The sequence below is a fragment of the Anomalospiza imberbis genome, chromosome 9 (assembly GCF_031753505.1).
Source record: "Anomalospiza imberbis isolate Cuckoo-Finch-1a 21T00152 chromosome 9, ASM3175350v1, whole genome shotgun sequence".
NCBI classification, from domain to species: domain Eukaryota; kingdom Metazoa; phylum Chordata; class Aves; order Passeriformes; family Viduidae; genus Anomalospiza; species Anomalospiza imberbis.
Window position 1 is genome coordinate 4,776,337 of NC_089689.1, and position 26,272 is coordinate 4,802,608.

Below are 26,272 nucleotides of genomic sequence, written 5' to 3' on the forward strand. Positions count from 1 at the left end.
AAGACTCAGTTGCACTTGTGCTGGGACGTGTTTGAGGTTGTTTTGGAGTTTACTATTTACTGGAGAGAAGGTTTTCCTTGGGATAGAGCTCATTTTCCCTGCGCGGATTTGGGTACACCTCCAAGTAATGCACCTCCAGCAAGGATCTGTCCAGGTGGAAAACAGAGCTGGCAAGGAGCAAAGTGAGAAATGGGAAGAAGTCTGTTTAGGCTGATCTACAGGAAAATATTACTTCACCCTTCTCTTTATTGCTTGTGCCATGGGTGATGAGGCCCTGTGAGCAGCAATAGGGAGCTAGGCTGCCCGAGTTTTTTGCCTTTTTCCAAACTGGGTTCAAAGCAGACCCAAATCTAGAGATGCTGGTTTTGAACAAGTCCTTTAAGTAGTACATTTTTCAGGCCAGCATAGGGGCTGCAAACACCACGCACCTCCCACTGCCAGGAAAGCCCCAAACACCTTATACAGCAACACAGCAAAGCACTGTGTGAGATGTGATTTCCTTGTTTTTTGACTAGAACTGCTTACCTCATGGATTTGCTGCTCCCGTGGCACATTTTGAGCAAAGAAAAGAATCATATGCAAAAATGTTCTCTCATTCATCTTGAAGTTCTTCAGTATGGAAGGACACCAGGTTCTTCCATGTTGACTCTCTGCCTTCCCAGGACCTTCAAAGGGCTCAGGAATCTGCCATATGAAGTTATAGGAGAAAGGTCAATGGGAAAGTTACAGGCACAGCAGCAGAGTCACAAGAAAGGCTGGAGGGCAGCAAGGCAATTAGAGCAGTTATCTTGAAAGATGTGGAATGCAGAAAGAAGAAAAACATCAGAGCTGGCTTCTTCTGTGTACCTGATGAGGATGCATAGGGAGCAGCAGGATGAGATCAGAGACTCAGTGCTGGACTCCTGCTAGCTTTCCTTTAGGACATTTATTGGCTTTCTAGGTGAGAAGAAGCATTAAAAATGGGCCAAATCCCCCTCCCTGGGCAGAGGCACAACAGTGACAAACACTGAGATGATATCCATGGCTTGACTTGAGCTTGCCTTGAAAGATATGGCAAGAGCCTGAAGTCTCTTGTTTTTCTCAATAAAACTAAATAAAGCTGCCAAGGCTCTTCCAGACTCGAGTAAGGCTGCAAGAAATCCAACCAGAGAAAGCTGCAGAGATGCAGATTCTTAAGTTAATTGTAGAGAGTGATTTTTTTATATAGTACCTCCAACATCACACAAGTGTATTGCTTCCAGTCCCCAGTGTACTATGTCATAAACAAAACAATTTAAAAAAACCCCACCTAGTCATAGCAGAAAATAATGAAAAAAACATTCTGCTAGCTCTGTTACATACAAAGTAGTCATGTCCTGCAGTCCTGCAGTCTTGTTGGATGTTGTGCAAAACCCATTGGGTTTTTTTTCCAGTCACCCAGGACCTGGTGGGATCCATGGTATTAAAGCAACCAGCAATTCTTTCAGCCAATCTCATCTACCTGCAGGAAAAGCAGTGAGGAATGGCACTGAGCAGAGTTTACCAAAGATTTACACTTAAAAGTGCAGCAAGCCTGGCGCTGGCCCATAGTGTCTATTAAAAATCAGCATTTGCACAGAAATAACCATAATTTTGCTCATCCCAAAAGAGCTGGGAGAGAAAAGGTTTATATCCTCCTGGTCATTTCTTCCTTCTCTTTCCCTTCTGCCAGTCTCTTCTTTCCAGAATACTTTTGACACTTATTGAGCAGGGCCAAGGGGGTCCATCTTCTCCCCATCCCCAAGACTGCACTGTACCAAGAGAAAAGCAGGGGAGGAGTGTCCCTCTCTCCTGACCTCTTGGGAAAGGTTTTGGTGGCTCCAGGGATGCTTCCCCTGAGTGAGGCACAGTGAGGCTGAGCTGGAGAGTTGATGGCTTTTTCTAACTTTGTATGAAAGAGCATGAAGTACAGGGAAGAGGAGAATAAAGCCACCAGCAGCCAAGCAGAAGTGACAGGCAGAGACAAGAGATATTCCATGGAGATAAAGCAGTGCAAGAGGAAAGGAGCTGGATGAGCTCAGTTCCCAAGTTCTTTGAGAGAGGCACCTCAGGATATGTCCACCCCAAGGAACAGGGCTTGATTCAGCTCCCAGAAAGATTGCACCTTTCCCAATTAATGTGCATTTCATTTATTCTGCATAATTTATTTCTCTCCAAGACAGCAGTCCTGTGACAATATTTTATATTACATTACTTTGGAAAAAAATATAACTACTTTATCGTTCCCATCTCAGCTCACACGCACAAGAGCTTCTGTCTCACTGCCAGCAATTGCAGCAGACCTCAGCAACAACTTTTAAAAATGGTTTGTTTCTGAGCTAAAATAACCCAAATTCCCTGTCCAAAGGCATCCACAGGGCTTTTTGAAAAGACTCAGCTCTTCTGCAATGTGCAGAAGAACTGCTCACCTGTGGGAGAGCTGCTAAACCCAGGGATGCCCTGGAGGGTCCTCCTGTGCCCCCACCAGTGGGAGGTGGAAGAAGGGGTCACACACACCCTGAGGTCACCCTGCCAGGTGCTGCTCTCAAACCTCATCGTGTTCTTTGCACTCCCTATTAGATCTGGTGCCGGGAACGGAGTATGGCATCGGGATTTCAGCCGTGATGGACAGCCAGCAGAGTGTGCCAGCGACCATGAATGCCAGGACGGGTGAGTTTGGCCCCACTGCCTGCTCCAAGCACAGCTGGCTGCTATGGCTCAGATGCCCCCATTGGACAGTCTGTGCATGGGGACAAAGCTCTGCACCAACCCTCTCCCACAGAGCTTGACAGCCCCCGGGACCTCCTGGTGACAGCCTCCACTGAGACGTCCATCTCACTGGCTTGGACCAAAGCCACGGGTCCCATCGACCACTACCGCATCACCTTCACCCCTGCCTCAGGAATGGCCTCTGAAGTGACAGTGTCCCGGGATGAGTCACAGCTCACCCTCTCAGAGCTGGAGCCTGGGACAGAGTACACTATCTCAATCATCGCTGAGAGGGGACGGCAGCAGAGCCTGGAGGCCACTGTGGATGCCTTCACAGGTACAGAAACACAAGCTGGGATAGGGCACAGACCTTGTTGGCATCTCTGCCAGCCCGCTGCATACCTGGCATGAAAATCCTTGAGGTGGTGATGGGGATGAGAGCTAGGGTCAATGTGTCCACACAGGAGCAGTTGACCTCAAAAGGAGGATGGCCCTACCAAGGTGGTGGCACAATCCCTTTGGCCAGCAGCACTGAACACACTTGCTTTGCTGGACAAGACAGAATTGGGGAAAACACAGCCTTCTGCTGTCCTCTGTGGTCAGGGTGGCCTCTGTGTCCATAAGAAGAAGCAATGAAGCCTTGGGGACCTCACAAGGACCTCTGGCTGAAAAGTCTTCAGTCATGAAGTGCAGGCAAAATATACCATCTGCAGTGGGACAGTTCCATCACCCACCATATGGGTCTGGGATGGAGGATTTTTGCAGCTGGAGTTGAGAAAAGCACCATTTTCCCCCTCCTGGATCTGCTGGTTGATCCCAGCACAGTTTCAGATCAATGGAGAGCCCAGATCTTCAGCTTTGCCACCTCTTTTAAGTATTTCCCATACAAGCCCTGGGAAAAGCGTGCAGGTAAGGATCTGCAGACGATTGGGATTGCATCTCTCCTCTCCATCTTCCAGGTGTTCGGCCCATCTCACAGCTGCACTTCTCCCACTTGACATCCTCCAGTGTAAATGTCACATGGAGTGACCCATCCCCACCAGCAGACCGCCTTATCCTCACCTACAGCCCCCGGGATGAGGAGGAGGAGGCACAGCAGGTCACACTCGATGGCACCCGCAGGCACACCAGCCTGACGGGCTTGCAGCCATCCACCGAGTACCTGGTGTCCCTGGTGGCCGTGCACGGCACCATCAGCTCCGAGCCTGTCATGGGCTCCATCACAACAGGTACCACGGGACACCCCCCACTAGGCATGGGACAGCACCAGGGAGGGCAGGCAGGGGCATGGGGAGTGGACCTGCCTCCCACAGCTTTTCTTTGTGCTCCATCTCACCAGGGATTGATGCACCAAAGGACCTCAGGGTGGGCAACGTCACCCAGGAGTCCATGATAATCTATTGGAGTGCTCCTATCGCTGCCTTCGACCACTATAGGATATCCTACCGTGCTGCCGAAGGTAACGGGCCACACCCCTCCTGTTCATACCCTGAGCTCACAGCTGCCAACCCTCCCTTCATCTGCTAGCCCAAGCAAGCCACTAGGTCATCCTCACCCAGGCAGCATCTCAGTGCCTTGGGCAAAGCGACCAATGACTGGGATTGGCTCCAGGACAGAGGATGGGGTGATAGGATGAGGATGGGAAGGAACCACTGCAGCCAGCTCAGCACAGAGGGGCACACAGAATGGCTGCCAGCAGTTTGCCCTCCTCAGAGATTAATCCTGAAATCCAAGCTCCCTCATCTGCTTTGACTACCTCATCTCCCTCAGCCCTAATTTTGTCAATGATGCTGAAAAGGCCAGGCCACCAGAGTGATGGGCACACAGGAGTGCACCTGCAGGCACAAAACCCAGTTACCTCCAGTATCTGTGGAACTGTCCCTCCCCTCCCAAGCCCCTCCTGAGCCCCAGGGATGGGGCCAGCCGTGATGTCAAAGCTCTTGGCTCCATCTCTGCAGGAAGGACAGAGAGCATGGCCATCTCCAGGGATGCCACCGAGTACACCCTCCAGGACCTGCAGCCTGCCACCAAGTATGAGATTGGGGTGAAGAGCGTGCGGGGCCGGGAGGAGAGCGAGCTGGCCTCCATCACTGCGTACACAGGTGGGAAGGAGCTCGTGGTGGGCAGGGAACAATCAAACAGTGTCAGGTCCAGCCCTGCCCAGGGCTGGCAGTCCCTGCTTGCACTAATATTTAGGTGACCAAGAGCAAGCTGAACCTCATACCAGCCAGATGCAAGCTGGAGATGATAAGCAGGGCTCACAATGGCTCGGTGTGGGCTTTTGAAGTATGGCTCAGCAAAGTTTATCCCAAGTATGCATGGGTAGTCATGAGTAAAAGTGATAAACCTGTGTACCAGGCACAGTGAAGCCAGAAACATGATGCTGGGCAATCATGACAACCTTTCCTAAACAGAGTACAGATTTCCAGAAATAATCCCTAGGGAAGCCCTGTCACAAGCAGCATCTGCTGCAAGAATAAAACCTTCTGCTATCCCCAGACTCCTCAAAGCCTAAAGAAAACCCCTAACAAGCTAGACTGGGCATCTAGAAAAGAGTGGAAGAGCAGCCCAGGTAGCAGAGTAACACAAGCTATGACATCTCTGCATTCCAGCTTGGGCAGCACTAACTCCTGTGCAGGCACATGTGTCTGGGCAGCAGGGCAGGACATAGAGCAACATGTCACAAGAGGCTCTTCCAGTTCATAGTCCAGTCTCCTAATGCCTTTGACTCTCTGGATCTCTCGCCCATGCAGCCATGGATGTCCCTCTGGGGGTCACGGCCACCAACATCACTCCCACTGAGGCGCTGCTGCAGTGGAACCCGCCACTGTCAGAGGTGGAAAGCTATGTCCTCATCCTTACACGTCGTGCAGGTACATCGGGGCGCTGTTTCAGCTCACCTCAACTTCTCGCCCATCCCAAAGCCCAGGGCTCAGTGGGAGCCCTTCGCAGAGGGAGTAGGGAAGGAGCCCTTGCCTTGGGTTTTAAAGGGATTGTGGGAAAAATTAGACCACCCTTCAGACTGAACTACAGCTCAGCTGCTGCACAGTACCTTATGGTGTTTCAGCAATAGAAGTGCTTTTTTTTCATGAGGTCATACCCAGAGAGAGATTTTGGAGAACCACCTTGAATATCTACCCTAAGTCATCCCTTTTTGCTTACAGCTGCAGGAGAAACAATTCTCGTGGATGGAGACAACCAGGAGTACCAGCTGACCAACCTGCTGCCCAGTACCACCTACACAGTGTCTATGTATGCCACCAGCGGGCCTCTCACCAGCCAGACCATCAGCACCAACTTCACTACTCGTACGTACAATCACTTCCCTCGCTCCTCATCCCTAGCCATGCACCCACCCCAGCAAAAGCAGCCAGCAAGGCTGAGCCAAAGCTCTTGTTACATAGCGAGAGGGTAGAGGTAGCCACATGGCAAAAGGTTACAAACACCAATCCCAAATACCACTGCAGGGCACAACACAAGAACACAATTTTAATCATCAAGCATCAACCATTATTTTCACTCTTTCAACATCCATCCATCCCTTTCTTTCAGTGATTTCCCCTGGCTGTGGTTTCCTGAGCAGACCCCTGACCAGGTCCTTGTTTTGCCCAAGGCCATAGTCCAGAAGAACACGACAACCCATTTTGCTCACAAACAGCTTGACAGGTCCCATAGCACATTAATTTCACAGCTGTTACCCTTAAGGTGGCACACAGGTAGAGGAGGACTTCTAGAGGGTTTGTAGATCTCTGTTCAAGACTGGAGATGGGTCATGAAGTCTTGAAACTGAGGGTGAGGATGGACTTTGGGCTCAGTGCTGCAAGGTTGCATCCCAGTGCACTGAGTTGGGAAGCAGGGCTGAGGTGGTTCTGCGTGACAAAATGCACTTTCCTGTGTCCCTATCCACTCTTGCAGTTTTGGATCCTCCAACAAATCTGACAGCCAGTGAAGTCACACGACGGAGCGCCCTGCTGTCCTGGGTTCCTCCCGTGGGAGAGATCGAAAATTACATCATGACCTACAGGTCCACCGATGGCAGCCGGAAGGTGAGTGAGTGAGTCCTCACACCAAAGACGCTCATTAAGTCAGGGAATAATAAGACCATGTTGAAATAAGCAGGAGAAGCCAAACAAAGCAAAAGAATGGTGCTCACTGGCTCAGGGAGGCCAGAAGGGCAGACACTACTTCCTGCTAAGCAGGATGATAGGAAAAAGCAAGAAGAGATTGCCTAAGGTAAAATGTTGATGCACACCTACTGGTCTGGGCATAGAGGGGTTACCTGGAAAGACTGGAGGAACAGGGGCAATTCACAATTTGTGAAAAACAAGCAAGCTGAGGCAGGAGAATATTATTCTACAGAGATGCTAAAAATGCCATTTGCCCTTCCTGCAAAAACGGAGATAGGCACAGACAGCTAATTAATTCTGCATTTGATTATTTGATGAGTGTGTCCACATCTGCCTGTCTGGAGGAGATGCAACAAACACTATCAGAAATACGTCATGGCATATAGTCCAATTTCCTTTGCTGGTGTGATTGGCTTGCAGCAGCCAGGGGATAATAGCTTTACAAAAGGGGTCTCATAATGCTGTGTGGCACTGGCCAACAACCAGAAAAATTAACATGACAGGAATCAACTGAGTCAAAACTGGCGGATAACCAGGTTTGGCCAGCTCTATTTCTTCCACTGCTTGGGCAATCAGTCATGTCTTGTACCGAGGGCACACAGGTCCCAACAGACCCAGCTGACAGAGGACACAGACTGCAAACATTTAAATCCGTCTCCAAACCAGGTTGCCTTCCCCCACCCAAACCATTCTGAAATGTTGGCTATATTGACTGATCCCAGGTTCACTCAGTCCAGGGGTCTAAGCAATCATGCAATGCTCCTCAGCCAGGCTCCAAGGGCTGCAGTAGTTTGTGCCTTCCCTTCCCTCCTCACTTGCTCTTTAGGCTCCCCATCGCTTTTCTCATCTGTTGCTCTTGGTGTCTGCCTCCTTCTGGGACCCATGTACAGGAGCTGATTGTGGATGCTGAGGACACGTGGATCCGTCTGGAGGGGCTTTCTGAGACCACGGAGTACACGGTGCACCTGCAAGCTGCCCAAAACGCCATGCGGAGCGGCCTCATCTCAACCACCTTCACCACAGGTGAGGACTCACACTGCATCCACTCAGACAGGTGGAGGTTGGCCCACATATACCATGCTGGAAGGAATGGACTGCTCTTAGGGACCTTCCCTCCTCAGGCAGCATTCCTTCATGATCCAAAGGGGGTTACTCACAATGCCATGACCCACAGTGCTGCTTTGCTGCAAAAAGTTAATGGCTGAAGGAGCTACGATTCAAACACAAGACCCAGCCCAGGGCAAGGGGATTTGAGAGCTTCACACCAGGAACCATCTATCTTTGCCTTGCCTATGTCCATCCTCAAGTGCATAAGCAGAGGAAAAAATACCCACTAAAATCAGCAACACATATCAACAGGTATGCTCCTGGGAGAGGACCCAGCCTGTGTCTCCATGCTGTGGATATAATCTGATTGCTCACAAATATCAAAGAATCATAGAATACTTTGGGTTGGAAAGAATCTTTAAAGGTCATCTAGTTTAATCCCCCTGCAGCGAGCAGGGTCATCTTCAACTCAATCAGGTTGTTCAGAGCCCTGTTGAATCTGACCTTGAGAGTTTTCAGGGTTGGGGTATCCCTGGAAATATCAAGCAGGTGCATCTCCATCACCACCAGGACAATCACAGACAGCAGAGCCAGCACTTTATCTAATTGCATTATTCCTCCCCACTCTCATTCTAGAGCATTCACAATCCACTAAGGCACTAAAGTAATGGGAATGATTTTGTTTTGAAATCAAAAGCTGGGCACCCACAGTTACCACGACCCTCACAGACAGAATACTCACTCTTCCAAGAATGAAGCTTGCATGAGAATGTCACCATTGCTCCCATCCTCTGCAGCCATTCATAATAGAAGTTATGCAAACAAATTGTCCCTCCTCCTCTTTGAAAAGCATGGCTAGGCCAGGGCACATCTTGTTCAGGGCTGAATCCAATCATGTTTTTCCTGGGCATCAACAGCACTGAGAAGTCTCCAGATGATGTCCACCAAAATTCCTCCCATCTGTGCTGCCAGTTCAGTTAGGAGAGTTTTCTTTGAATCTGCTGTGGATACACTTCCCCATCTCAGTTACATGCAGAAGTCCCTTCACCTGCTTTTAACAGATAACAGAAACTGTTTACATCAACAAAAGAAGAAATGACTTCTCTAATACATCTTTCCTGATGTTCTTGCCTCTTACACACGCGCGTAAAGCCAGTACAATTTAGGTAGGTTACAGAAAAATACATGTAATCTTTGAGGCTGCTTGTGAGTCAGGGATGAAGCTGCATGGGGGTGACTTCTCAGGTGGGATAAAGCAGGAGAAATCCACGTATGTCAGGCAAGGAGAGCACCTTTTCCATCAAACAGAAATGTCAGATCTCAGCAACGTGAGTCCCCACTGTCAGCTGATGCAGCATCCAACACCTTTAACTTGCTTTGAAGATTAAGATAGGCATTAGCAACAAGTCAGTTTCTCCCCACTTACCCCAATATTGATGAGACAGAAGCTACCAGGAGCTATCACCAAGGCAATGCAATCCATGGACAGCATCTCTCATTCAAGCATCCAGATCCGCAATTCAGTTTACTCTGGCAATGAGAGAACAAGGACTTGTCTTAAAGGACAAAAAAAAAAAAAAAAAAAAAAAAAAAAGAAAGCCAGACAGGCTTAATTTAAATTGTTTTGCTTCCTTCTGCTTACAGTACACATCCCGGGGTTCTTCTATTCCCCCTGACATATTAATAGCTCAGCCTCTTTTGTTTCATGTTTGCATAAGGTTCTTGGGGAATTGTATACAGATGAGACAAAAGGAAGAAACAGATACAGTATTTATAATTTATAGTGGTTTGTAATGTTTTCAAGATCTCCTTGGCTCTTAAAGATATGAATATAAATTAAGAAACAAGCAAACTCCACAGAGCTCAGGGGAGCCCAAAGTGGTTGTTGTTGTTGAAGTTTTCATTGCTGGATACTATAAAATACAAACAATGTCTCACAATTGGCTGTGCTACAGACAATGAAGATGGGGGAAAAAAAGAGGGGATCTTCAACATTTGGACACAGCAGTGATTTCCAAGTCTTCAGGTCACAAGGTGAACAGGAATACATCCAAGTGGGGAGCAACAGACAAGGCTTGTGCCTTGGTCCTATGGGGCACTACACAACTGTGATGGACACACACAGCATAGAAGATCTGAAGGTCCCTCACACCTTCTCAGTTTGTTACAGAGACATCCTTGAAAACCACATCCACGTTTCCAGCTCTGCACTCATTTATTACATCATCCACATGTACCAACACCAAAGAAAAAGATGTATTTCCCTATTTTGTCTTAAATAAGAAAAAATTGTTCCCAGAGTTGACATTCCAATACTGCCAGAATAATTGTCATAATTAAGACTCTCCTAAACTCTGACCACAAAATAACATGTTTCCTCATTAGTGAACACCTGTAGCACAGTCACACAGCCCATGCTACCTACCTCTAGCATCTCATGCAGCCTCATTCCTGCTCAGCTTGCAAGTGACAATTAGCTCAGCATAAGTCCAGCATAATTTCCAAGGGCATGGAGAATCAGGAGAATCCCCCTGGAATGAGTACTGTTATAAAACTTGATTGGAGCTGGCAATCCTGAGAGGAGAACAGGTTTTTGGTATTTTCACAGCTGTCTAAATATGCTGGTGACAGCTTAAACCCCAGGGTTTCAAACACAGTGCAGAAAGATGGTCCAAGAAGTGACATCCCTCATAATTCACTGTGATGTTACTATGCACCCTTCCAGCATAAGACATATGGAAGAATAATTAATATATGCACACTTTTTTTTCCAGTAAGTCCTCGGAAGTTGACAGCAGATATAAAGTTTCACCATCTCATGGAATTACTTGGAATGCAGAAGCCAAGATAGACTTTTCTTGGATTGTAACTAGTGGAGCCTGAGGCATGGGGAAAAGATGTCTCTTTGCTTGAATTTTACCTCTTTTTTTAATTTTATTTTGCAGGAGGACGTGTCTTTGCTAACCCTCAGGACTGTGCCCAGCACCTGATGAACGGAGACACGCTGAGCGGGGTCTACACCATCTCCATCAACGGGGACCTCAGCCAGCGTGTGCCCGTGTACTGCGACATGACCACCGACGGAGGCGGCTGGATTGTGAGTATCCATGTGGCTGTCCTGCAGGCTGTCCCCATCACAAAGGAACTGAGCCCCTTCCAGCAAAGCACAGGAATGACAGCAGGCTCAGCATCACACGCTTCATTTCGCACGCCACAGGGAATGGCCCACGCTCCGGTAATAATAGTTACACTTGGAGAAATGCCCTTTGATTTATTTGGCATGTTTGCAGTGCTTCTGGAGAGCAAAATCTGTGAGTGAAGCTGATTTATTGTTCTCGAAATTAAATTAATGGCTGGTAGCTTTCACGGGGCATGATTCACACTGCCTGCAGAAGGAGGGTGTCAAGCGTCACCCCAATTGAGTCTGCACAGGAGAACTTTAGAAACAAATGCCTGTTTGAGCTGCACAAACACTGCTTGTCTTGATGTAGATGGACTGACAGTATAAGTAAATAATGTCATGGAGCTTTGATCTTATTCATGTCAAACTCTTACTTACACACATTACACAAAACCCTTCTAGATGTACAGTCAAAACCAAAAAAAATTGGCTTCCTCAAATGCTGATTTCTAGCCAGTAAATTTCCCTCTCACTCTGCTTCAGAGCATCCCCTTGGACATCATAGAAATAGCCATCTCAAAGAAGAATTATGTGCTAGAAAACCAGAGGCACCAGTTAAAGTATTGTACTAGTTAAAGCAGAAACCTTGAAGGCCAATTCCTTCCTATTCTACCATTGATTTGCTTTGGACATTATCTAATATCGCTTTTGTTTCTACACCTGCACATGAATTAATTGAATGGCTGCAATTAACACTAACTGGATGGGCATTGCAATTTTCTCCCCTGAAAAGCACAATGGAAAGAAAAATTATTATCTTTACCTTGTGTGTCCAAAGCCTGGCAAAGCTGTTTCTCATCTCCATCATTATGATTTTCCCCCGGTCTTCCTCCACATCAGGTCTTCCAGCGGCGGCAGAACGGGCTGACTGATTTCTTCCGGAAATGGGCAGATTACCGGGTTGGCTTTGGAAACTTGGAGGATGAGTTTTGGCTGGGTATGACCTTCCCTGGTTGCCTTTCATTGATGTGTCAAACCTAAATTCTGTAAGCACTGTGTCAGCTGTTGAGTCCTTGCCTTTCACCACATTCCTCTACATTCTCCCTCAGACAGTTTTCCTTCTGTTCATTCCCTGCCCTTCACTTTAGGAACTCATGCAGAGGCACACCACATAAAGGCACACTGTGAAGGTTAGCAGCTCCCTAGTTTGCTCTCTCTAGGAGAGAAGGGGGGTATGTATGCTGTCAGTTTTCATGGACCAAAACCCATCACTGTCCATGGGATGACTACAGGTTGCACTGGTGGCCAGAAAGTCAGCTGTCCAATGAAAGCAGGAAAGGAGTGAGTGGGAGACAGCACAGCTCTGAAACTGAGTGTGCTCCTTCAAAACCTGAACATGAGCAAAGGAACCTGCAGCAAAAACACACTCTGGCTTGTATGGGAGCTTAACAACTTAAGTAGCACTGGGGCTCAACAGCTGAATGTTCCAAGCTTCAGCAACATGAAGAAATCTGAAGCTGGGCCTTGAACCCTCTGCTCATAGACACGGGGAAGTGAAGCTCTAGTGGGGACAGAGAGCCCAGACCCCAGCAGTGCCAAGAGACACACAGACTCACCACAAGTGCTGCTGCTCTTTGATTCCTCTCCTTGCTCCGATTTCCCACTATTGTTTTATTTGCCTAGAGCTTTCCTTGTTTGTTCACGGAGCGGATCTGGGAACCAGGTCTCACTGGGTATTTCACTGCCTTGACAGGCTTGGACAACATCCACAAGATCACGTCCCAAGGGCGCTACGAACTGCGAATAGACATGAGGGATGGTCAGGAGGCAGCATACGCCTACTATGACAAGTTCTCCATTGGCGACTCCCGGAGCCTCTACAAACTGCGAATCGGGGACTACAATGGCACTTCAGGTACAGCCTCGTTGCTAGCAAGGATCTTGGGAAATCCTGTGAATGGTTGGTCCAAGACTGTAAAGGAAATCCCAGCATGAAATCTCACTTGTCTAGAGCAGTGAGACAAAAACTCATAGTCCTTTCTGCCTTCCTGCAGTCCATCATGTAAACCAGGCTGATAAATCCCACTAAGGACATGGAATTTTCCATTAGGGATTAGATATTTAATATCAGAGACATTGCTGTTCAAACAACCAGGTCAGCCATCAGAGGTGGCATCTCACTTGGCAATAGCCACAGCTGGCTATTGATGTCGTGCTGGAGGCTGTATTTATTGCCTTTCCACAGCTATGGAAAAATCTGAAATCCTCTGAGTCATTTCCTCATGTAAAGGCCAAACCTTGCCCAGTTTTGCAAGGACACTGTCACACCTGCTTACATGGTTAATTCAGAGGAGTTAGAGTTGCCCACCAGAAGAGAGTGGGTGCTAGAGGGAGGGTACAGGGGACCTCTTCCTCAAGAAGGGAGAAGGAGTACAACTGTAGCCCCTTCATCTGGGATGGACATGGCCAGTGCAAGCCTCCATAATGGAACTTCCTCCATGTACTAGGTGGAAACCCACAACATACCCAAGATGCAGGAATTTCCCTATTCAATACCAGTTAGTTGCCACTGGAAGAGAGGTGACAGGAATCTTGATGGTGTGCAACAAAGCACTTGCTCTAACCTCAAATGTCAGGGCACAAAGCACCCAACCTACTGCCAAGGATGGCAGTAATAGGGTCATACAGACAAGATTCTGTCCCCTTTGCCATGCAAACTCTGCTTCCAGCCATCCAGCTAAGGAGCTTCTGCTCCACCTTGAGCTAAGGGAGCCAGGGCTCAACAAATAGTTCATTGCCAAGAGGTTTTCTAATAAGTCTCTCCATGGCTGGACTGCACACAGCCAGCATGGGTCCACTTCATATGTCCTTATGGATTACCAAGGAGCATATTTAAAATGTCTCCTGTAAGTACATCACTCAAATCACCATATTTTACTCTGGCTTTTCTTTCACACAAAAGCAGCTGTCTAGTTATCCAGTGAGGATGAAGTTAGAGGTTTTGGTGGAATAAGACATCACACACCTTCCGAAAAACTTCTTTCCCTTATCCAAAGAGAGAAAAGGTGGCCAAGCATCTTGGTTCAAGAGATGAATGTTTGGTCTCCTTTGAGAGAAAAAGCTGCCTTTGGCTAACAGGAAAGAAGGAGGCTGAAAGCATCCTGAAGTTACATAGCAGAGCCAAGCCTTGGGAAATCAGGGATGCCAAAATCTGGGATTGAATTAATTTCTGAAACACGGAAATTCAGATCCAAGCACATATCAAAGCACTTTATCTGACAAAGCCAAGAAGTCTCTAAGATTTGCTATGGTCTGCACTGATCCTGAACAGACAGCAGAGGACCTCAGATGAACCAGCTGTGAACAATTCCATTTAACTGTCAGACTGTCAGCTGTTTGAGCCATTGGTTGGAATGGTTACCACAAAACCAGAATATCCTAATTTTCCTCGTTAAAAGACCGATCATTCAGACTCCATCATCTTTAATGGCATCTCTTTCCACAGGAGACTCCCTCACCTATCACCAGGGACGCCCCTTCTCCACCAAGGACAGGGACAACGATGTTGCTGTGACAAACTGTGCCATGTCCTACAAAGGGGCCTGGTGGTACAAGAACTGCCACCGCACCAACCTCAACGGCAAGTACGGAGAGTCCCGGCACAGTCAGGTAAGGGCAGAGCTGGCTTGAAAGCCTGTGGAGTTTCTTCCAGGGGAACATGTCAGCAAGCCTAGGTTAGTGCTGGGGCTGTGTGTGATTGGTACATCAGGGTCAGAACTGGTGGCATGACCCCACACCAGCTGGAGTAAAGGGAGCCACCTTCAAGACTTTGTGCCTCACACATGCTGCCATAGTAATTTGCTGTAGTGTGTTAGACTAAAAAAATTACCTATATGAAATTTGATCAGCCTTTGAGCAGTGGGAAAAAAAACAATCAAGCCATAGAAGCAGGGGAGTTGCTTGCTCCTGCTATAGTAAGTTTTTTCCTTCTGGCTTCTCTACACCAATCAACCTTGTGTCCTTCCTCTCCCATTCTAGTTTCTTGTTATGGTCTTTCCTTACCCTCTGCCTTTCTCTCCCTCCTGCCAGGGGATTAACTGGTACCATTGGAAAGGCCACGAGTTCTCCATCCCCTTTGTGGAAATGAAGATGCGACCTTACAACCACCGTAACATCTCTGGGAGGAAGAGACGGTCCCTACAGCTCTGAGCCAGCTGAACCCCTCCTGCCTCCCACCACCTGACCTTTTCTGTCATTTGTTTGTATTTTATAATATGAAAAGGGAAAAAAAAATACTACTCATCTGAGATAGCAACCTGCCCCTCACAAGTGCTGGAGGGAACCATGGCACAAGGAAAGGCCATGGGAAAGGAAAGACCTCATTGCTTTGCATCTGTCCCAGAGAAATACCAAATTTCCAGTCTCCCTATCCCAATACTCTGGCCCTTAACATGAGAAGAAAGAGAAAGAGACAGATTTTTTGATATTTTTTTAAAAGACATAGAAATCCTGAGCAAACCCAGTTAGAATGTTTGTCACGGGGCTTGTGGCAGAAACTTTCCCCACAGGTACCTTGGTGTGGCCATTTCCAGCCCAGTCATGGCCAGGGACGCCCGTCCTCTCCCTGCCTCCCTGTCCCCTCCTGGCAGGGAGGTCCCAAGCTTCTTGCCATCCTGTAGACACCAATTCTTGCAGCAGGCAGAGGCCCATCTCTCCCCTTCATGCAGGCTCTGGACACATGAGGACTAAGTGAGGATGAGCAAAGGCTCATCCCATCCCCAGTTTTCACAGGAGGGCTTGCCAAATATCTGCATATTTAGGCAAACTCCAGAGAGTCCACAGCTCATGTGTTGGTCCCACCACAAAGTCATCCTTGTGTGCATGAGGTGTATGGGAATAAGAACTACTCCACCAGCCCCAGCCTTCATTATCCACTCCTCCAAGCTGAACTCAGCCCACTCCAGGTCCATCACATCTGCCTGGGTTATGCTGAACTTGTTGGAGAAGAAAGGACTTAAATTAGAAGACTTGGGAGAAAAATCCCTACTTGTGGTCCTGAAATCTAGGACTCATTTCCTCTGTTTATTTCTACATTCCATCATGCTCTCTCTCACTGAGGTCACTGGTCGCAAACACAAGAGTCTCAGAGGAGGAGCAGCAATAAAAAGATATCACACAACTGCAGCCCAACCTGACTCCAGCAGCTGTCACAGCTCAGGTGCTCCTGTTCATGGCCCTCCATGCACACAGGGAATTATGGCAATGCAGCTAAGGGAAAAGAAGTGCAAGCTGAGGAATGCCCATTTCCTTCCTTCTCCTACACCACTCCTCTTCAATGACATCACAAGAGGGACACAAATCTCAGTGCCTTGATATTGCCAGCTCTCTAAGAGGAAATCAACTGTTTCCCCTCCTGGAAGGGATTCCATTTGGGTTTGGAACACTTCAAGGCCCTTGGAAGAATTAATAAGTTCGCTCTTCCCACCCTTAGCTTCTCCTCTCTCAAAGAAGATGGACCCTTTGGGTAGCTCTGTCTGTGTCCTGTTGCTGTTGACCCCACCTCCACATAGCCCAAATGACCACCATGCTTAAGTCCCTCCTCTCCAAGGACTCCGATCAATGCTGGCCATTGTCACTGGACTCATCCCTGCATCCAAGGACAATGCAGCCCATCAGTGGATTTGCAGCCAAAGGAACATTATGAATACTAAACACTGCTATCTGGTTTTATCACACTGAAGCTGCTTTGTCTCAGAAAAATCTTTCAGATGGCAACATAAAGGCATCTTTGCAGTAGCTTATAATTCAGGCCAGTGTATCTTTCATGGTCACACTCCTTAATGTTCTGACGTTACTCACAATGGCTGCAGAGCTGAAGAAGAGCATTAAATGGGAAACATAACCTCCTTCTCCATGGCACATACTGGCACGTGAAATCACAGCTAACACTGAGGTCAAGATTAGATACAGGGCCCAGTCTTCATGTGGTCAGCTTACAAGCCGACCTGGAGAAAGGATGCTCAGCAACATCTCATATGTAAATGAGGTGTCCCTTCTTACTTCCCCTTGGCATCAAATCAGGCAACAAATCAACCAGTTGTGGAACAGGTGAGTCAGAGGCTGCAGATGATGCAGGACATGGCTGCTGTCGCAGATGGCGGCATGTCATGCCTCCTGAACACCCAACCCTGCTTTAAGACCCAAAAGCCAACAAAAAGCAGCAAATGGAACTGATTAAAGCCTAAGAAGGCTTTTAGTAGACCAGCAGAGTAAATTTTTCTCCAAACCATCAAGAATTTGTAGGAAGAAATATCCCAACAAAAGCTGTAACAGAGCAGCAGTTATAACCAGCAGAGATTGGCAGTGGATGGTGCTGTTTTCTTACCTACCCAGGTGAAAGGAAGAGATGTCAGTGGAAACATACACTTATCATTCACAGTAAAGTGAAAGGCAAGAAACCTTTCTTTTCAAAAGTAAGACTCAAACAGAAAGTTTGGGAAAAAAAATCAAAGTTTGCCAAGCTTTTCTAGGAGGTTCAAAAGAATATCCTCAAAAAGGCTGATTATTCTCTAAACAGATTTACTGTTTGCATAGTCAGGTATGAAATTGGACAATATCCAATCTTTCAGTGCTATTATACATCAGTGCTGGTTCCAGACCTCTCATGTGATACCAGGACGTCACCTTTCCATGGCATTGGTGAAAGACAGTTGCTACAGTCTTTTAAAAGGAAAGATTTCTACGCATCATGGTTTTCTCCTGGTGATAACCCAACCCAAGCACACAACCAGCAATGATGACCCAGTCATTTGGGCCACTGTTCCCTGTTCACACTGACCATAAACAAGATACAATTGCCTAGAAAGTTATTTTTCTATATTGCCTTAATTTTTTTTTTTTTTTTGACAAAGCTCCTGGCAGTAAATTTGTGCTTAATGTTGATGCTACAGAAGGCCCCATGATTAAGATGTTTCTTCTCACCCTCCATCACTGGATGGGCTAGTTCATTCTCCAGCTAGACCAGGTTTGGCCCTGGAATTCCCAGAAAACTAGCCTAGATCTGGTGCAGTGCTCATCTTGAGAGACCTTGGCTTCAGCATGTGAACTACCACTGGGCTCTGGTGGCTCCACTGCCATTTTGGGTATGTGTGGCTCAGGCTTGTTCCAGAGCCCAAAAAGGAGCATGAGGCTTTTACTCAAACCACACAACCCACTGGAAGATGCCATTTTGTGTAACAGGAAACAGTACATCAAATCCTTCACACAGCAGAACACTGTGTGTGCCCATGACCCTTGCAGCCTTTCAAAGCCACTTCTTATTTCTAACCCCAAAATCCTAGAGGGAAACACAAAGGGACTTTGATCTCTTGCCCAATTTCCCTCTGTTTCCATTCTCCAAGCCCACCTTCCCTTTGCACACTGCACTGAAACATAACCAAAGAAAATAGGAGTCCTGAAAGGAAAAGCTGCTTTAGTAAAGTGATAGCATCTATAAATGAATAATTTCAGGAAGGAGAGAGGCCAGGCTCTCCCCAAGGGTAGCTGGGTTTTGGTAGGAAGGTACCGGGGCAGTATCCACACAAAGGTTAGGGAGAAGTCTGCTTCTACTCCTTATCTTTGCATTACTTTACTCTCCCAAATTTGCCCTAAACCAGGCCACATGGGCATCTCAAAGACTAGTACCAGCCTAAATGCACTCTTGCCTCCTTCCCAGAGGGATGCTTATCCCAGGTGAAGTGCCCAGGTGTGGAAGGCACAGCTCATGCCACCTTCACTCCCAGTGATGCAGCTGGTGAGGGCTCAGCCAGCAGTGCTCCCCTGCCCACAACAGGCTCAGAGCAACCTGACAAAATACAGCAGAAGCCAAAGTACCCTCCTGGTGCCTCACCTCCACGTGAGCTCATGACCTTCATCCCAGCTCAGAGCTGCCCTCCTGCTGTGTCCCCACCATCACATCTGGGGGTGACCATGCACCCCCTATCTTGTACCCCCCAGACATGCCCACAAATTTTGACTTTATCAAACACTGCCAGCAATGAACTCTCATCCCCAAAAAACCCTTTAATTCATGCTTACACCCACTAACAAGGGGTTGTGTTCTGGGGCCAAACAAGAAGCCCATCCCTGTTTCTGCCAGCCAAGTGCCCTGGGATGGCCATAAAAGAGTCCCCTGGGGACCACCAGCACCTGCAGGGTCACCTTCCCCTTTCCTAAAATCCTGATGGTGGTGGCAGCTCCTTGCCCCTTCCAGAGGGGAAATTTGGGGTAAGTGGGAGGGAAAGGTCCTTCCCTTGGGAGATCCTGATGCCTAGACCTGCCTCAATACCCAGCCTGCAGTTCTTCAGATGTCAGTGGCTTCTCAGAAGGATGGTGACACAAAGACCTAAACAAACAAGCAGCCCCCTGTGTATACAGGTGTTATCCTGGAAATGTTCTTAATATGTTAAAAAAAGTTTAAAAACATAAATAAGAAGGGAGAACAGAGGCAACAAAATGCCTTGAATGGGTTCTGATGAACTCAAACACAAACCACTGCAACCAAGTGAGGGGGAAAAGTAAATAAATGCATAAATAAAATCTATAATATAAATAAATAATATATTAAACAACCCTCCGCACCCTGTAATGAAAATGTAGCTTGGAGAATGGGATCAACGCTTGTTAACCATTGTTAACTAGTATTTTTAGTCCTGACTGCTCTTAGGCTATGTATAGTTCCTTTTTTTAATGCATTTTCTATACATTAATAAAAGATACTGAAGGAGTAAGCTGTGTGCCTGTCTGGGAGTGGGGTGGGACCAGGGTCCTCGTGCATCCAAGCCCAGCAACATGCCAAGAAGGGACACACATCCCCTATCCCAAGAAGGCCCCAACCTCATGCCAAGAAGGGAGACGCATCCCCTATCCCTGATCTTTGGTTACCCCATGGGAGGAGCATGGGGGGCTTAGCACAGATTCACATTCAAACCTAGAGAAACACAGCAGCTGATAGATCTAGCACATGCAATGTAAAAAACAAAAAAAACCTGTGAGGACGTTTTGGGGCAGCCCAGCTTTGGCTGGTGATCCCATGTAGGTGTTCAAGACCAGGTTGGAAAAAGCCCCGAGCACCCTCACCCAACCCCAGGGCTGCCTTGGGCAGAAAGTGGGACCAGAGACTCCCAAGTCCCCCCCTGCTCAGCTATGCTGATAAAATAAATAGCAATAATGTGGCCATGAAATTGGGTCAGCACAGTCGGTCCATTAACCACAGGAAGGCAGAGAGCTGGGATTTGGCCTCAGCCCAGCACAAGACATTTTGCTAATAAATTTAGCTGCTCTCATGAGCTACAGAGGCTCTTGGCTCTGCAATCTGCAGCCAGAGAAAGCAAAGCTGTGGTATGAATGCTTGGGAGCAAAGGGAAACAACCCCAAAATCTTCAGTGAAAACCATTTTCCTGATTTAAACAGCAAGCTGTTCCCAACATGATGGAAATGCCACCAAAAAACAGACTGGAAGCCTCGGTCCAGCAGAATATACTCCCAGTGGGAAACAACAACAACAAAAATACCCCAAACAAAACCCCAGCACAGATTTGCAAATATCTCTAGGATGAATATGAACTTCAGAAGATTTTGAAATTCTTCTCTTATTTCACAAGAAGACTTTACCCAAACCTCTTTGTTTAAAGTTTTCACATTTGACACGTAGCCAGACAGTATGAGAAAGCTTGAAAGAAGCTCTTCCGCCAGACTACTTCAATATTTTCTAAATTTGACTTTGTAGAGACAAAACAGGGGAGTTTTCTTGGTGGCAGCTTCTCAACTTCTCTTTCTTGCTCGGATTCATGAGACAAAATAGGAAGTTTGTGAGAGAGGGGATGTCCCACCTTGGTCGTGACCCTTAGTACACCAAAAGCAAAGCACAAAGCCTGATACACTTGACTGTCTGGAATAAATGAACTTTTTCTGTGTCTGAAGGCAGTTCGTGCCATGGAAGACCCTTCATGCAAGGCCTGTGCATGGAGGAGCTGAGGGATGGAGATGTGTTTGGGATGGGGAGGAAGGGTTACCTGTGCTGGTACTTGTTATCCCAGTCTCACTGTGCTTGGCCAAGCAGTTGTCTGTCACAGCTGAGACTGCCACAATACAGAACATCACCATAGAATTTCAGAAGGCTGCAGGCATCTGCCCTTCTGGCTCTTTAGCCCAGCCTTTTATCCCCTCGTGTTCACACATTGCACCTGTGTGCCCTCTGTTCCCTTTGGTGGTTGCTCAGTGCACCTGGGCACTCCATGGCTCATTGCTGTCAATGTTGCTCCCCTGCTTCTCACAGCTGTGCCCACTGGGGATGAGGCTGGGCTGCAGCCCCACTCCCAGTTACCACAAACTGTGTGCCTACAATTGTCCGGGGTGTTTTATTTATGGTCTCTAAGAGAAGGGCAACACCTTCCACTTCCATGCACCCTCACTCAGCATGTCTGGGGCCAAGTGAGGCCCCCAGGGCCTCCACTTACTGCAGAGAACCCCCCAGAAAGTTCACCTGGAGGAAACACAATCTTCCTATTGCAAAAACCAGTAACAAGAGGCAGGTGTGTATCAGTCAGAGGTTGGTACCTAGAGAAGGCAGGTAGCAGGCACATGGGGAACTGCAGCATCCCTCTGGATCATAACCACCTCCCAAAATCACAGTTTAGACCAACTCCATGTTTCAGATTGGATGAGAAGGGAGTGAGGGCTGGCAAAAGCCCTTTTCTAAACACTACAAGTTTCAATTTAAGCCAGGGAAGTGTTTTGCCCCATCACACTAAACCCTGGGGAGTTCCTGCCCTATCACATGTGCCCAACCACCCTCATCACTCTGGCCCCTCTGTCCTTGCACAGCTCAGAGCCATCACCATAATCTAGACATGGTCCTACATGTGGTGGGATCTCATATTTCCAGGCACTCCAAGAAGCATGCCTTCCCAGGCACGCCACACTCCTCTTCAGACACTTCCAGCCACCATAGCCCCCCCATCTGCACTTTACACAGAGATATTTCATCACAGCCCTCTTACCAAAGTCCCCTTTTTGCATGAGTGATGCTCAGGAACTTTGTTCCAACAGCAAACATCAGGAGGGTGTACAAAGGTCCTCAGCAAGGACCTTGGACACCCATCCCAAACCCAGAGCTCAAGCAACACATTTCCAACAACACATCCTGCAGCCTCAGCCCAAAAAACCCATGAGGGAAATGCTGGTCCAGGAGCACAGAATGTGGCAGGAGGAGGTGCAATGGCTCCAGAGCAAGGCTGGAGCAGGTTGATGAAGGGGCAGCTTTGTGCCATAGAGTCACAGCTGCTTTATTGCTTAGGAGACGTAATTTTTATAGCACCATCTTCAACAGTCTCAGATTTTAATTCCCCTTCATAAGATGGCATGTGTTCATCATCGCTTTTAAAACTTTCATTCACATCTTTATATTTTAACTCCTGGGGCTACAGGCTCTAATGTTTAGTTATGTAGAGTATAAAAAAATTATAAATTACCTCTTTTCATCAAATCTAAATGCAGGGATTTAAAATTTTATTATTTGAATTTCACTGATGTGTCCCCTCTCCCTGGGATGAGGAATGCTGTGAATAGCAGCCTCCAGGCTTATCCCCCTTCCCTGTGATATAGCCAGCAATTTTTCTGCTTGCAACTTGTTTCAACAAGCACAGAATCAATCCTAGAATGAGTTGGGAAAGACCTTAAAAGATCATCTAGTTCCCACCCCTCTGCCATGGGCAGGGACACCTTCCACTATCCCAGGTTGCTCCAAGCCCTGTTCAACCTGTCCTTGGACACTTCCAGGGATCCAGGGGCAGCCACAGCTTCTCTGGGCACCCTGTGCCAGGGCCTTACCATGCTCACAGAGAAGAATTTCTTCCAATATCCCTTCTAACCCTGCCCTCTGTCAGTGTGAACCCATCCTGCTCTTGTCTTTATAGCAGCACTTCTCTCCCTTCCCAGTATTTTTGTGCTGCTTTCTGCTGTCAGTAGGAACACCAAAGGCTGCAGCAATGCTGCAGCAGCTTCTCCCAGCAGTATGGCTAATCCTCTTGCTCCCACCCAGGTTATCTCCCTGGCATTGCTCCTCCACAGGGACCAGGGCCTGGCATGGCTGCTGACCAGCAGAGCAGAGCATACCAGGATGTGGTGGGGACACAAACCGCCTCTGTTCACCATAACAGGCCTTTGTCCCCGTGCTGTCCCCTGCACTTGTCAATGTCACAACAAAAGAGGGGGTTGAAGGAAGTAACTCTGCAAATGGTTATGAGAAAAATCCTCCTTAAAAGCAAGGGATGGAGTGGGATGAGGTAGTAAATCCTCCCTCTAAGAATTTTAGAAGGTGATGGAAATGGGATCTTGGGAGAGGAGCAGCAGAGGGGATGGGGCTGGAGGAGCATCAGGGCAGCACTGTTCCCCCACTCCTGGGGACAGTGTCTGTCCCTGCTCCTGGCCCAATGTCCCCTGGCTGCACCCAAGTCAGGCCAAAACCAGATGGAATCTCCCTTGGATTGGTTCCTCAGTCACAACTGCCCCCTCTGCCCCCTGTCTGAGGGGCACGTTGCCCCTCAAAATACAGGAGCCTGCTCTCCCTCCCAGAGGGGCAGAAAGAGGCAAAACACCCCCAGAAGAAAGGTCATGGCTGTTTTTTCCCCTCTTTCACCCACGACAATTTGCATTTCTCTCTCAGTTCCCTCCCGGCGGGTGGGTGAGTTCCCAACAAGCTGCCCTGCCCCAGCTCTGACACCCAGCTGCATCCTCCCCACAAGCCCCTGGTAGCAAACAAGATGAGGAGCAGGAAGACTTTGAAGTGTGAAGAACAAAGGTCAGATAGTCCCACCCCCAGGCAGGAGCTAAGCCCCAAGGGCAGCACAGAACATTCCAATGGCTCCAATACCACCAGCCAAAATCCTCATGTGATCCTGAGCCAAGGGACATCAGCTCACCACAAATCTCCAGAAACAGCTTCCCCCATGGGAGTGGCTTATGGAGGGGAACAAATAATGAAAATAATCAAAATACTACTACTAATTTGGCATCTGCATATCATTAAAAAGCAGGATTGGCTCTCCCTGCCCCCCTCAACTAGGTTCTGTGGGACGCCAACACTGAGGGATTGTTCCTCAGCAGCTCGGGGCTGAGCCAAAGGAACAACTGTGACAGAGGGGACGGCCAGCACAACCGGTTTTTCACCTAAAAATCAACCTTGGCAGATCAGATCCGACACCCATCCGGCATGGGAACCCCTGGGAGTGGCTGAAGGAGGCACAAGCCACTGCTTCCTCCAGCTCGGGGCATATGCTGCTCCTTGGGGGGCACCAGACTGTGCCCAAGTATCACTTGCCTCTCTGCCTTTGGTTCGCACCTTCCACAAATCCAGCCCTGGGATGCTGCTGCTGACCCCATTTCCATGCTGGGGGAAGGAGCACCCCCATTCACTAACAGGTTTTCCTTCCCTGGATTTCGCATAACTGATCCTTGAGTGCTTCCAAAGGGGAAGGCACCACGTCACGCTGCCGGGACGCGCCCAGCCCCGCGCTTTCCCCACCTCCTAGTGTGTCTCCTCTCCCCCTTGCCCGCCACCAGTGCTGCCTTGTAGGATTTCCTCAGGAAGGAGCTCCTGAAGGATCACACACACAAAACAAGCAACTCTAAACAGCCCGAACACTGAGCTGTGCCCTGAGCAGACACATACCACCCTGCTCCTCACCTGCACACAGGTGCCTTATACCACAGCTTTCTCAACCAAGCATCCAGCAGTATTTGAGGAGGCACCTGAGGATCCCCCCTCAACCCCTGCCTCAGCATTCTTCTTGTCTAAGCACCAGAGAGGGATGATCCTGCAAATCCTGGCTCACCGTGGCAAGCCCAGCTGCAAAGCCTCCCAAGTGATGGGTGGGCATGAAGCACCCCCAAAAACTCACCAGCTTTGGGGCATTTTCCCTAAAAGCAGCATTTGCCCCCATCCCTGCCTACATGGGACTTAGCCCCAGCACCTAAGGGCAGCGCCAAAACAGCGCAAGGTGGGACCTAGGTGGGACTGGGACACCTGAGCCCAACCTACCCTCAGAGCTCCCCCTTCCTTCAGGAGACAGAGCCCAGCTGGTACCAAACAAGGAAGAGGAGGGGATGAAGCAACTTCTCCCAAAACACCAGCTTTGTGTTTGTCCTCCACTCGTGCGTCAAGAGTCACCATCTCATCCCACCCCTCCTCCTCATTTTCCTCCAAAGCCAGAAAATCCATTGCTGCTTCTAAATACCAAGAGCTGCTATTTTTATCCAGACCACGACCAGGGCTTGCGTTATTTTTGGTGTTTAAACTGCAGGCTTTTTTTGTGGGAGGGGGAGAGGGAGGGGAAAAGGCAGAAGCATGGGGGAAAAATGAGAGGAATGTTTCTCTGGGAGCAGAGTTTTCCATTGCTTACTTTAAGCCAGACTAGTGTCTGCAAATAGAAATCACCGCCAGAGCAGAGGAAGCAGCTGGGAAAGAAAGGTGTGATCATGTCTGCAGTCACTCTACCACTCCCACCACACGGAGAAAACCCCAAATAAATTGGCCTTGGGTACCAGCTGGGTGTTACCAAGGAGCAAAGCTCACAGTTGTGTAATAAGGTAAACTGGTAACAAAATTAGATTAATCCAATGAAACAAGGGGGGGGGGGGGCAAGAGAGTGTTTCTATCTTCAGCATGAAATGAGTAACATTTTCAAAATCAAATTATGGGTTGAGGGGGTCTTAGGAGGAAACTGAAGTTATCAGGGTGCTTTTTGGCATGGGAAAGGCATGATACAGCATGGAAATAAGGATTTTGGGAAGGATGGATGGAGAACAGGAGCTGGAGGTGGGATTTGATTTCCAGCTGGTCCAAGGCCTGGGCTCAAACTGACATCCCATGAGGTGACAGGAGCTTGCCTGGCACAGGCTCACTCAGTTTCTGTGCTTGAGGGGCACCAGCAAGCAGGGAGACAATCTGGAGCTGCAGTGATTCATCAGCAGCTGAGTCACGGCTTCCTCTCGCCCATTAAAGTTTCTGAGAAACAAAGCACGATTCCTTGGATCCCAGATATGCTGCGTGCCAAACAAAACGAGGAGGTGGCAGGTTCAAAATCCCCACAAATGTACCTTTTTTCATGCCACATGGGAGGGAGCCTTGGCACACCTTGCTGCAGGAGACATCCACAGGGTCAAGCATCACATGCTGTTTTGATTCAAAACATCTCCTATGGATCACTATGGAATTTGAGCTGGAGTTGGAAGG

At 48.2% G+C, this 26,272-nt stretch overlaps 1 protein-coding gene and 1 long non-coding RNA gene across 5 annotated transcripts in view; one reads left to right on the forward strand and one right to left on the reverse strand.

The window, feature by feature from the left end:
* TNR (tenascin R) overlaps nucleotides 1–16,643 on the forward strand; it is a 72,191-nt gene extending 55,548 nt beyond the window's left edge. For all 3 annotated transcript variants that reach the window (XM_068199456.1, XM_068199457.1, XM_068199458.1), the window contains 14 exons: nucleotides 2,578–2,667; nucleotides 2,780–3,043; nucleotides 3,666–3,935; nucleotides 4,046–4,165; nucleotides 4,665–4,808; nucleotides 5,460–5,579; nucleotides 5,871–6,014; nucleotides 6,622–6,752; nucleotides 7,724–7,856; nucleotides 10,826–10,977; nucleotides 11,902–11,998; nucleotides 12,755–12,916; nucleotides 14,507–14,670; nucleotides 15,091–16,643. In XM_068199456.1, coding sequence (XP_068055557.1) covers nucleotides 2,578–2,667; nucleotides 2,780–3,043; nucleotides 3,666–3,935; nucleotides 4,046–4,165; nucleotides 4,665–4,808; nucleotides 5,460–5,579; nucleotides 5,871–6,014; nucleotides 6,622–6,752; nucleotides 7,724–7,856; nucleotides 10,826–10,977; nucleotides 11,902–11,998; nucleotides 12,755–12,916; nucleotides 14,507–14,670; nucleotides 15,091–15,210 — 2,111 coding nt within the window. In that variant the 3' untranslated portion in view covers nucleotides 15,211–16,643. The remainder of the gene's footprint in view (nucleotides 1–2,577; nucleotides 2,668–2,779; nucleotides 3,044–3,665; nucleotides 3,936–4,045; nucleotides 4,166–4,664; nucleotides 4,809–5,459; nucleotides 5,580–5,870; nucleotides 6,015–6,621; nucleotides 6,753–7,723; nucleotides 7,857–10,825; nucleotides 10,978–11,901; nucleotides 11,999–12,754; nucleotides 12,917–14,506; nucleotides 14,671–15,090) is intronic.
* LOC137479160 (uncharacterized) lies at nucleotides 31–12,761 on the reverse strand. 2 transcript variants are annotated; one of them, XR_011001997.1, is made up of 4 exons: nucleotides 12,608–12,761; nucleotides 11,825–11,966; nucleotides 526–684; nucleotides 31–167 (listed from the first exon to the last, which is right to left on the reverse strand). It is a non-coding gene; the product is annotated as an uncharacterized lncRNA (long non-coding RNA). The 2 variants fall into 2 exon arrangements; XR_011001996.1 differs by lacking the exons at nucleotides 31–167; nucleotides 526–684 and having other exon boundaries at nucleotides 10,145–11,966.
* Nucleotides 16,644–26,272: the final 9,629 nt, after the last annotated feature.